General features: G+C 32.1%; 1 protein-coding gene across 1 annotated transcript in view; it reads right to left on the reverse strand.

Moving 5' to 3' along the window:
* Positions 1-1,389: 1,389 nt before the first annotated feature.
* LOAG_18098 (hypothetical protein) overlaps positions 1,390-12,552 on the reverse strand; it is a 26,503-nt gene continuing 15,340 nt past the window's right edge. The window contains exons 3-10 of the mRNA XM_020450766.1: positions 9,458-9,735; positions 7,778-7,995; positions 6,828-7,336; positions 6,177-6,368; positions 5,182-5,429; positions 3,372-3,488; positions 2,414-2,933; positions 1,390-2,189 (exon numbers count right to left, since the gene is read on the reverse strand). Coding sequence (XP_020305519.1) covers positions 1,563-2,189; positions 2,414-2,933; positions 3,372-3,488; positions 5,182-5,429; positions 6,177-6,368; positions 6,828-7,336; positions 7,778-7,995; positions 9,458-9,735 — 2,709 coding nt within the window. The 3' untranslated portion in view covers positions 1,390-1,562. The remainder of the gene's footprint in view (positions 2,190-2,413; positions 2,934-3,371; positions 3,489-5,181; positions 5,430-6,176; positions 6,369-6,827; positions 7,337-7,777; positions 7,996-9,457; positions 9,736-12,552) is intronic.

The following is a 12,552-nucleotide window of genomic DNA, read 5'->3' on the forward strand; positions in this document are numbered from 1 at the left end:
AAATTTGCCATATATTTGAAATAAAAATATAATAATAATGTTAATAAATAGTGCAAATGTTTGAAAATAACAAATTGGAAATAAAAAATATTTTTTAAAAATAAGCAAATCAAATTAAATGGAGTAAACAATGTATGACAATTTCCCTTTTCCTTTTCATTATTTTCTTTTTTGCATGCATGTAATATATGTAACAGGATTTAATAGGTAACGTAGTAAGAATTGAAATGATATCATTTATGTTCAAGAATTAATTAACGATTAACTCAATACAATAACAGTCTTTCTAAATTTTAATTTCTTCATACTATCTTATTCCTCCCTTTGTTATCACTTCTTTACATCATCTATAAGCTTAACATTGATGATCACTTGTCCCTTTTTCCTCTTCCAGAATGATCATTAATTGCATTATTGATCGCTGTAGATAAAATCAATGAAAAAACCTAATACAATAGTCTATTCATCTTGAGCGATTAATAATATTCGTTAAATCATAAATAGCTGCACTATCAAAGACTTAATAATTCAAAGATAGTTTGAAGAATTTTTTTGTTTAAAATAAATCAAATTAAATCAGAATTTTTTTTAATTTTATTTTCTTAATCAACAATAATCGAGATAAAGAAAGCTAGAATGAGAAAAAGAAATAAAAAGTGCGAAATAAAATGAATGGCATGAAATGGCGATGAAATTATTTCACTTCACCTAAATTAAACTTCGTTTCAAATTTTAACCTTCCCCTTTTTCTTTTAATACAGAGGATCAAAATTATTATGAGATTGCTCAAACAACAACAATAATAACAACCATTACTACCATTACTACTACTACTACTACTATTAATTACTACTACCTCTAATACTAATACTACTATTGCAGCAAACAGATTTTGATCGAAACTTTTCCCCAAGTAATGGATGGATAATGAATTATAACTGACTAATTTGTCAAATGCGCATTACTGGAATACAATAAATGAAATTGAAAAGATCTGAATCATTAATATTATTGGACCCGTTTCATTGGCTTGGGAAAAGTGGGCACAAACGTAACGTAACGAAACGAAGCAAAGCGAAATTTACACAGAATCGATGAAAGCACACAGTATCTCATTTCGTTATTTCAGCATATGAATACAACAAACATTGCGAAAAAAATAAGCATTACAAATGATCGATGATTTATTTCAAGAAATGGCAAAAGAAAAAAAAGGAATCAAACAGCAAATACTATTTCCAAACATTGTAGGTTTCTTCTTTGCATGTTACCCGATTGTTACCCGTTTTACAAGTTATATTGCTGATAGATTAAACCTATCTGAAATTTTTTATTACTGGAAGGCCAGTGATCGTAAATCGCAGATGGATGATTTATGCGCCACTTTTATCCAGAGTGACTTACATCCAGGTAATATACCGCTTATACCTCAGCCCAGAAAAACGGATTATATCACTGTCCTCTCCATCCTAAATCTGATATGAACTCGATCTGCTTTTCCATAGCTATCACACTTTCAACGAAAAATCAGTCAGCCTTTTCTCCTTAAGTCCCCTATTGGGCTACCTTCCCGACTGCATGATATCTTCCTCGCGCTTCTGTCGAGCCAGGTGTTCCAACGTATTGGAGTACGGATTCTTGCCACTGTATAATGCTTGCTGCAAATTAGCTGCAGCGGCTGCGTTCCCAAGTGACATCAGATTAGAATTGAAAAGACCAGCTGCCGCACCAAGACTTTGCGGTAATCCTGCTGCTGCCGTAGCCGGTCCAGGAATTCCACCTGGAGGTGTAGCACCAGTCAAAGTGTACGTTGATGGGAGACCACGCGAAGCATTGTAAAGTTGCTGTTGTTGTTGTTGATGCTGTTGACGTTGCATTTCAAGCAATGCTTCCAATGATGGTTGAGATTGTTGCTGACGCATTTGTGCAGCAAAAAGTTGTTGTCGCATGAGCTCAAGATTCGAAGTTGGTGTCATCGATGTATTGCTACCTATACCTGATGCATTGCTCAAAGCCACCATATAACGATCCATCATTTGCTGCTCCATTTGCATCCGGACCAAATCGAGAGATGACGGTGGAGGTGGTGGTGGTTGGGGCGCACCACTAACCGGAACATGTGCTCCTGTTGCAGCTGCAGCATTAGAACTCATTTGCGCAGCGGCGGCCGATTGTCGTAATGCTTCCAACTGAAACAAAACATTTTATTGCACTAGAAAATTGAGAAGAAAATTTTCTCTGAAAAAAATTTTAGAAAACTCGAAATCTTCCAGAAATGAAATAAACTGCAAAGAGTGAAAAACTCAAAATAACAAAGTGAAGTTTTTGATACACTCAAAAAATCTTCTAAGAAATTTTAGTACTTAATTCAAACTGAAAATACAAAATATTTCGATACTGTGTCTTAACCTACCGATTGCATCTGTTGCAATACAGCAGCCATATTGGGATCGAATAATCGCTGAGACGAATAAACGGATTGTGCCTGTGAAGTGACCGCTGAAAGTGGATGTGGTTGAGCAGATGCGGCTGCAGCAGATGATAACAGATACGGCGCGGAAGGAAGAGAACCGTTTGGAAGAGCTGTTGCTGCATTTTGTTGTGCATTTTGTAGTGCAGCAAACATAGCTGCTTGAGCGGCTGCTTCACTAGTACCATTGGTAAGAGAAGCGGTAGCACCTGGTAAATTCGGCGCCAGAGGTAACGATGAACCAAGAACACCGGGTAGGGCACTTGGAAGAGATCCTTGAAGCGAAGGCATAGTACCGCCGGCTGCAGCTGCTGCAGCCGCAGCTACCGCCATCGATGGTGCCATCAAGCTACCGGCACCACTACCGGTATTGCCACCACCAAGTTGTAGATGTAATGCAGAAGTTGTTGGACTACGATTTATTGTTGTCGTCGAACGACCTTGCGGCTGCTTCGGCGTTGAGCTGAAAATTCTGACAAATCTTTCGTCTTTGACTAAACAAATCGACTTATATCTAGAAAAAATAAATAAATGATTGAATTAAATCGTAATAGAAAAGTTAAATCGGAATGAGAACACTCGAAAACAACAAATTATAGACTAAAATTTATCAAAAATCTCAACTAAGTATAAAATGATGAAGAGGAAAGATTTCTCTAATTATATGGACAAATAATACAACCATAATGGCATATAGATTAAACGATAATGATCATCATGACAATTATCGTCATGTTATTAAGATATGATTCCAAGCTGAATGCATTATTTTAAGCTTATCTATTCATCAAAATTTATCTTAGTTCATCTATTCTTCAGACTATTGACTTGCCAATCAAACTGATAACAATATCGTATCAGCAACGAGACTTATTCCTATGGAAATGCAAACCATATGTACCTTTGACGAGCCAATTTACTAGGATCAGAGAGTTGCTGGAACGGTAGAGTAAATGGTGACGATAAAGCACCAGACTGAGCTAACGCAGGAAATGATGTTGGTAGTCCAGTACCCAAACTGAAACTAATTAAATGAAATGAAGTGATATTAAATATTAGATAATCTACTGAGGGATGCATCATATTTAAAATGTCACAAGTATCATAATTTAAATATTTGTTGAATAATTTAAAATTACATGGCTAATAAACTGGAGTTAAAGAAAATAGCAGAAATTACCAATTTTCAATCAATCCTTCATCATCTCAACTTTACTAATTTCCATTGCCAGAATCAGTATATATATATATATACATATAACCCACATATCAAGAATATGAAATTATGGAAGACTTCTCCTATTATTTCATCAATGCTTAAAATGAGAAACAGCCAGCAATTATAAAATGTGGCAAATGTCCTCAGTATCACAGTTGTAAATGTTTATTGAATAGTTTGCTGCAAAATTTAAAAGAAAAAAATTCCACGAAAAAATCCTTCATTTGTCATTTCATATTTTTCATTTCTTATTTTACCTCACCAATTAATAAACAAATATACGCATTTACTAAATTTATTTCATCCTTAATATTTTTAATAAATCCATTGGATGTATGCATCACTCAAGAAGATCAAAAATTAATTCTTTTTTGCAAATCTTACCTTCAACCATTTTGCAATAGCAGCAAGAAAAAAAAAGAGTTGAGGTGAATAATTTAATGATAGATTGTGAAGGAAATATGAAAAATTGCAGTAATGCTTGAGTAATTCAATGATTTAATGATAGATGGAAAGGTTTTTATTCACTAACATTGAAGTCATTTATAAATCAAATAAATTCTAATGAAATTTTTATAAAAAATTCAATTTACATTCCCTCAACGAATTCAATTTATATTCCCTCATGGAAAATTTTTTTTTTACCATATCTGACTAATCTAGACAGCTATTTTTCCACTTACCGTATCCAATTCCTAGACCGATGAAATTGTGTCTATTATCTGCTTTCATACCAAACAAAAAAAAAAAAAAAAAAGAAAAAAAAAAATCTACTAGCGTTCAAGTTCCAATTATGATGAGCTTTCGGTTGATTCGGTTGATTCATTTCTTCCCATTCTGTACAATTATCCCAACTTCTAACTATAGTTAAACTAAAACTCCCTTGATAATTCCAAAAGTAATTCTACGTTCAACCAGCTTCTACAAGTTGGAACCTAATTTTAATTCTTCTTCAGTTGTTTCAACTTTATCCGTGAACTCGTCGTTTTCTGCTTTCTTTCCCTCTCGCGACAGTCTTATTTTTTTTCCAGTTTTTTGTCTTGTTCTTATTAACAAAACAGCGATGAATAAACAAATTTAGGAAAATTAACTTCCTAATTTACTTTTGCTGAACACTCAGAAAAACAAACCAACGACCACAAATTTTTATAATATTGCTGACCAATAGAAATTTTTTAAATAATTCCTGGAACTCATTCCTTAATCAATGATTTCAAATCAAGAAGGTTGAAAAATTTAAGCTTCAGACTAATTCAAAATCCGACTACAAAGATGAAAATATTTCAGTTCTAATTAGACAACAATTTCCATCTGCCATAGCTTGAAATAAATTTAGGAAGTAGAATTCAAAGATCAGTTAATTGATATTTGAAATTGTATTCCCATGTAGTTTAAATATTTGCAAGAAAAGGTACCTGCATCATGACGCACTTATCCGATTAATGACAACATTACTCACTAAAATTTAAAATTCCAAAAAGTAATTACTCACCTTGCTATATTAGCATTTGAAGTAGAAGGTGGACAAAATGGAGCCGTTACACCACCACCTGTTCTTATCGTAGGTGCATTACTACTGTTTTGTGATGATGGTGCTACTGAAGATGACGATGAACTTTGCGATACAGCTGCAGTTGCAGCTGCAACAACTGATGGTTGTGGTGTTGAACGGCGCTCTTTCTTCGATAATATTTCATATGCTATTTTAATATGCATCGCACACCATCGTCCTTGTTTAGTCTACAATTAAAATTCAAAACATGACAAATTCGATTATAATTTATGTTGAAAATATATTGAATCACATACGGAAAATGAAAACGAATAAATTTTGCAGAATTCCTGATTCGTGCTATCATTTTCAACATTCCTTTCGCATTTTAATTCAGAAAAACTTCTTGTTTTTCACATTTTATTTAATTCGTCCTGTCTTGATCAAGAATTTTAAAAGTTTTCAAAAATCTAAAAAAATATGTTAAAAATTATAGCAGCTCTCTCTCCCTCCCTTTCAGTATGAACAAAACGAAATCACATGTATATATATGTACATACAATCTTACCCTCTAATGAGAGTAATATTTTTGTGGTACCATAGTTCAATTAAAAAAGAATGAAGTTGCACTCGAAAATTTGATGATCCGACTTATCAGACTATCAGCATTTTCCGATAAATTATTTCTGTGTGAAATGAAATGTATATCAATATACATTTTCTTCATTAGACAGAGAAATATGTTATAAGTAAAATAAGTTAGAAATTTATATTGGCTGAAATAGATGTCACTTTAAAATGACAGAGGAAAAGGAAATGTTTTTGAAAAGTAAGTGCATCACTACTTACTCCTTTCTTAATTAAAATCTCAAGTCACTTTACCAATATCCGACTAAAATTTCAAAAGGTAAAACAACGAATATTTATACGGATCATGCCAGAGAAACAGCAAATACTTCAAAGTACTAAAGTTAAAGAAAGTAAAGAACGCCTACTTTTATAGGTAATGGTTGAGTACCAGCCGTTGGCAAAGTTCGCCCTAACAGTGCAGCATTGGCAAGTTGTGAACCAAGCGCAGTACCAGGTGGAAATTGGATACAACTCATTGATGATGCACATGAGGTTGACGGTTGCACTGCTGCCGAAAGAGTTGTTGGAGGTACCGTGCCTTGAGCAAGTGACATGGACTGAAATTAATCAAAAATGTTTATATAAATAAATAAAGGAATAAATATATAAATTGATGAATAAATCATTTTGTTCATCAAAAACCATTCGAAAAAGATGAAAATTCAGATCTGTTATCAATATGAATAAAAAAAGAAAAACAAATGCCCTTTTAGTCACATAACGAATGAATGAAATCTCATCATCAAGACAGAGAAAAAATAATTGCGAAAATGACAGTCACAGCTAGACAAATAATAGCAGAGATAGGGATCGGATCGGATCCTCGACTGGGACAAAATTCATTTTGATGATGAAAATGAGAAAAAAAAGCTGTATGATATCAGCTGTCAAGCGGTTGCTCACTTTCATTGCTAACTTAAATGGAGTGAACAGGTGTCACTGAGATGCTTTGCATATTTGGCATTAAAAAAAACGATGGAAAAACAAAATTTTGAAATTAGAAGTATTTGATTAACCTGTTGTGTTTGTTGTTGCTGTAGAATTTGTGCAGCAAGAAATGGAAATGCAGCTGCAGCTGCAGCATTTGGTGGTGCACCAGGGAAAAATAAATTACCAAAATCGGCACCACCAATGGTAGCTCCATTACCACCACCAGCAGCAGCAGCCGCAGCAGCATTTAATGCAGCAAGATTGGTGCCACCAAAAAATGCTTGTCGAAATGGATCAAGTAAAGATGCAGTGGGAGGTGGTGGCGGTGCTGATGGCGGACCGGTTGCTCCACGATTATCCGTGTTGGTGGTACCAGCAGTGGCACTTGCAACAGCTGATGATAGCTCATTCCGTCCGGCTGGGGCAAGAACACCAATCGAGAGTCCAGGTGGTTCAGCACTTAACGAATTCACGGACGACAAATTCGGTAGATTTATTGGTGGTGCAGCGGTGACACCCGTTTGTTGCTGTTGTTGACGACCTGCAACCACTGATGTTGACGGTACATCGTGTCCTGGATCCACTGGATGTGTTGCTGCAACACGGTATATCGTAACTCCCTTGGGCAAAATACCCATTTTTTTTTCTACCTGACCCCGCTTTTTTTCCATTTGATCTCCAGTTATCTGCTACAATTAAGATATCGACGTACTTCGATGCTTCAATAGAAAATTCCGGGAAATGTGATAAAAAAGCGATGTATGTTATTTATCCTAATATTTGCATACCAAATCGAAAAAAAAAGATTTCCTCGTCTGATGTTAATTATCTCGATTAAAATAAAAAAAAAGAAAGATTTGATGACACTAAGCAATCTCGACATTATCTGTGCGACATTAAGCTACTTAGGTGATATCAAATCACTTCTTTCCGCATGTTTGCATTAACCATATCACTGAATGATTAAGAAAACTAAACGAAATATTCCGGAAAAGTACCAAAAACTTTTGGAATTGTGATAAGTAACAAGCCTTACTTTCAACAGAAGCTGATGATACAGGATCACGCGCATCAACTGTACGTGGTAACTGTCCATTCCATGCCGTCTGTCCAAGATTATCACCAGCATTTGACATATCAACTTTCGTCACTATAGTGTTTACACGTGTTACACCAGTTGTACCACTACGTGGCGGTGATCCACTCATAATTGCTGATATATCTGTCTTTGTTGCTATACCAATTATACCATTTCTAAAAAGAGTTTAATTAAAAAAAAATTTCACGATGCGATCCCAGAAAATAGGAAAAGCATATATGAGATAGAGGGAAGTGTAAATATACATGCATGTATAATGTCAATTTAAATTCCAGTATTTCCTATCATTAATTCAAGTTTCACCCAATAATTTTCTTTTATCGCTAATTACAATTCCAGTGTGATTGTCTGATTCATTTACTGCTGATTACAAAAGTATCTGATAATTTCATTTTCAATCATTCCTCTTGTTCCTTATTATTAATAGAAAATAGCGCTCAATTTACATTTTTTTTCAATTATTAAATGTATCACAATAGCATTTATAATTATACATTCTAATGCTAATAAAGAATAAATTTTAAACTCTCTTTACTCGCGGATAATTTTTCATCATCCTCACAATTTTTTGATCGATGATTCAAAGTACGAACATCAATCAATCTTCTTTCCTACTATTTTTTTCATCTCCACTAACCTATTTTTCGTTTATTTTCAAGAAAATAAATCTTAATTAGCATCACTGAACAATGCTGTAACATACATACATTACATATCATTCATAGGCATACTTTTTTTCCTGAAGAAAAAAAAAAGGAATCTATTTTTAAACTGATGCTTCGACAGAGAGGATTTTATTTATAAATGAATTTACTATCATTCTATCATCAAAAGTTTAACAACCAAATGACACCAAACATTACACTAAAAAGTTTGTTTGTGAGACTGATGAAAGAAGAAAGAACACCAACCAACTTTAATTGTAAATGGAAATAGAGAATCGGCAAAGGAAAAAGAATGCGCTCATAGAATTTTTTCTCAAATACTTTATAAAATTAAAATTTGTGTAATTTTTTCCATGTATGGTCAATACAAGACGAAGAGTGTATGCTAAAATTCTTTAATTAATTCCTAAAAAGCCAGTATATGAGATTATTTTTCAGAAGCAGTAAAAAGAATTAATGATTAGCTCTTTTTCCTATGCTTCAAAAAATTAATGTCATCTAACGACGAAACAAACTTGGGAAGAGAAAAATCAAATTAAAAATTGGCTATTTTCCCTTTTTCAAATTAAAAACTTCTTTTCTTTTGCTTGTGGAAACTTGATTTTTAACTCGCAACTTCTTCAGATTAATTTGACAACTGTTTATCAAAAATTTGATGTACTTCATATACATATACATAAACAGATGGATTATATTTCGGCATTTTTATAATAGATATTCTGGAAAGCACATAAAATTTGGCTTATGCAAATTTTCCCTTTCAAATATTTTCATATGACTTTTAACAATTAATTTCACAACAGTAAACCGAATAAAATTGGTGTATCGTAAAATTTTTTGATATGTTAAAAAGCTTGTTCAGAATGACAAACATTAGTTAAAATAAAAATTAAAATGAAACAAATTCAGCGTGAAATTAACGTGGAAGAGAGAAAAAACAAAAAAAACTAACTTATGATCTTCTTGATGTTTCGATTCCAATTTCACCCGTTTCTCATATCCAACACTATCGATAAGTAGATCAGATGATCGTTTAAGCATATTACTTAATGCATTATTTTGATTACCAATAGTTGCAACATTTGCAGAACACACCGAAATACCAGTATCATTCATCCAGGTTATTGTTGTTCGATCGTTTCCGTCGATCTGTATTGTTGTCGTTGTTGTTGTTGTTGCTGCTGTTTCACTTGGAATAGTCTCAATTCGTCCTAATGATCGTGAATAACGCTGGAAACAAAGAAAAAAAATTACTTATTAAAACAACAAATAACTAAAAATTAATCAAACAAAACCATTACTTCATTCCCTTTTTAAGCCCATGCATTTAATCATATCATAACATATCATCCACCACTTCCTCATATAATATACATATCATTTTAAACAGTTCACATTACATTTTTGCTCGATCACACACATACGCAAACATTCAAAAAAGAAAAAAACAAATATTGATAGTGTATCAATGGATTGATCAAAGATTAGAATGAAAAGAATTGTAAATATTTCCAAAATGGACGTTTGAAACCATCTCTTTTAACTAAATGTCAAATTGCAGCAGAAATTTAACTATCAACAATACTACTACTACTACTACTCCTACTTCTAACTACTATTACCATCATTTCACCATACACACACACACACACATACATGTATATATATATATATATATACACACATACACACACATACACGCACACATACATACCCATACACAACATTTCCTGCTCTTTCAAACTCCCATTCTCATAATCACGACCACCAAACTCTCTCCCCCGCCTTCCACATTTATCGAAATACGAAAAAGTTTAATATCAGTAGAAGACAATGAAATTAGTGTGATTACAATATGAGAAAAAGATAGAGAGAGAGAGAGAGAGAGAGAGAGAGAGAAAGGACAAGGCTAATTTTTCATTGCTTTGACAATAGCGCATTATAAATGACGACAACCATTTAATCATCCATCAAACATTACAATATAACAATTTTTTAAATTATCATTTCAATCAAATATTGCGACAAAAACGAAAAAAAAAACGAAAAAAAAGAAAAACTAATGGAAAGGAAGAAAGAGAGAAGGAAAAAAGGTAAAAACGGAAAAAGAAAAGATAAAAATAGAGGGAAAAAAAAGTAAAAATAAATGGTAAGAGAGGAAGGAATGAAAGATGACAAAGATCGCAGGAGTATATTATCAGTAATGAATGACTAAAAAGATAAGTGTGTATTATCAGTGCTATGAAATAAACTTCCAAATATTAGCAATTTATTATGAGAATTGAAAAAAAAACTAAAAAGTTTTGCAATGAAAGGAAAAAAATTTGATACGAATTATTTGATATTGTTGCTACTGAATAGAATAGAAATACGAAGAATAATGAAGGAATGTTTTGTTAAAATTTGTTAATTTTGTAAATGATTTAGGATTAGTTGCAGGAATTGTGTAAATGATTTAGCATTAATTGTAAAAATTGTGTAAATGATCTAGCATTAATTGTAGGAATTGTATAAATTATATTATAATGTTTCATTTCCAACACTTTATTTGAAATTACTCGTCGACAATAAGTTGTTAAATTAATTATGAAAATAAATGAAAAATTGCGTAAATTGACAATGTAATTATATGGAAGAGAGGAAAGAAGAACAAACTGGATTAATGAATAATTTATTATTTACAAGGGAATAAGAATGTCGTCAACTGACTGGCAATTGATGTAAAATGAGATAAAAAAAAAGAACAAATGAAATAATATGAGTAATTCAGTCATAAATGAAAAAATAAATTAATTGATTGTCATAAATCGGCAAATTATTCATGGAAAAAGAGGTGAAAAAGGAATAAAATAAGGTGCTGAGTGACGTGTTTACAAATGAATAAATGAATAGATTAATTAATTAAATTTCGATATAATGAACAAACCAGTAGGAAATGAGCAACTATGATGATCAACAATAACTGATGAATGAATTAAGCAAATAAGATGGACATGATGAAACAGGTGAGTGAACGTTTTGAAAAGGTTGAAATTACCTTTGATCATTTAAACATATGAGAAGTTCCGCGATAAAATTAATGATGATTACGAAAGAAATGGATGAAAGATTGCGGGAGGAAAAGAGCAGAGAGACATGAAAGTGGAAAATTCAGCACCAATATTTTTAAACAATCACCATATCGGCGAGTAATGTCCTTCCACACAGCAAACGGGTTTGATGTATAATAATATCTTACAGAGAGGAGAAGAGGAGAGAGAGAGGAGAGAGAGGGAATAAAAGGAAAGAAATGAGTAAATGTAACCTTATTGGGAGGTGAAATGTGAAAAATGACAAAAACAAATGGATAATAAAGGTAGGGAGAGAATAGTAGTCATTAGGTAAAATGATGTTGTTAAAACTAATATCTTTCCTTCTTTTTCTTTTTTTTTCAATCTTTTATTGTTTGTAATCTCTTTTTTTTCTTTTTTGCCTTTGATGTGATTAAAGATGATGAAATTTGATAAAAACTCGAAAAAAAAAAACTCGAAAATTGAATTTCTTTTCTTTAAGACAGCTAGCGGGAAAAAAAGATTAAATAAGCTTAGTTTTTCAAAAGAGATTAGATGTTTTTAGAAAAAAATTGAAAAGAAAGAAATTTTAAATTATTATCAAATTTCTGCATTTTTTACCAAGTATTGGAATATATGCAAATATTGGAAAAGAATAATTCCTTAATAAGATACATGAATCATATGAAAACATTTAACAAGATATATGAATCATATGAAAACACTTTGATAAAGTATGTAAAAGATGAAAAAATTTAAAAATATGTAAACCAAAAAAAATTTGAAAATTGGAAATGCATACAACGAAAAAAAGATAAAGGAACCTTGGGAATATGTGCACGAAGAAAAACAACCAATAATGGCATAAGTATCAAAATAATTGTGACACAAATTTTGATCATCTGGAATATTCCATCAGCAATTGAATAGAAATTAAGTGGAAACAATTAAATAGAATGATTAAATAAAAGAAAGGTGTAAATTAAGTAGAAAATTT

The sequence above is a fragment of the Loa loa genome (assembly GCF_000183805.2).
Source record: "Loa loa unplaced genomic scaffold supercont3.194, whole genome shotgun sequence".
Classification (NCBI taxonomy): domain Eukaryota; kingdom Metazoa; phylum Nematoda; class Chromadorea; order Rhabditida; family Onchocercidae; genus Loa; species Loa loa.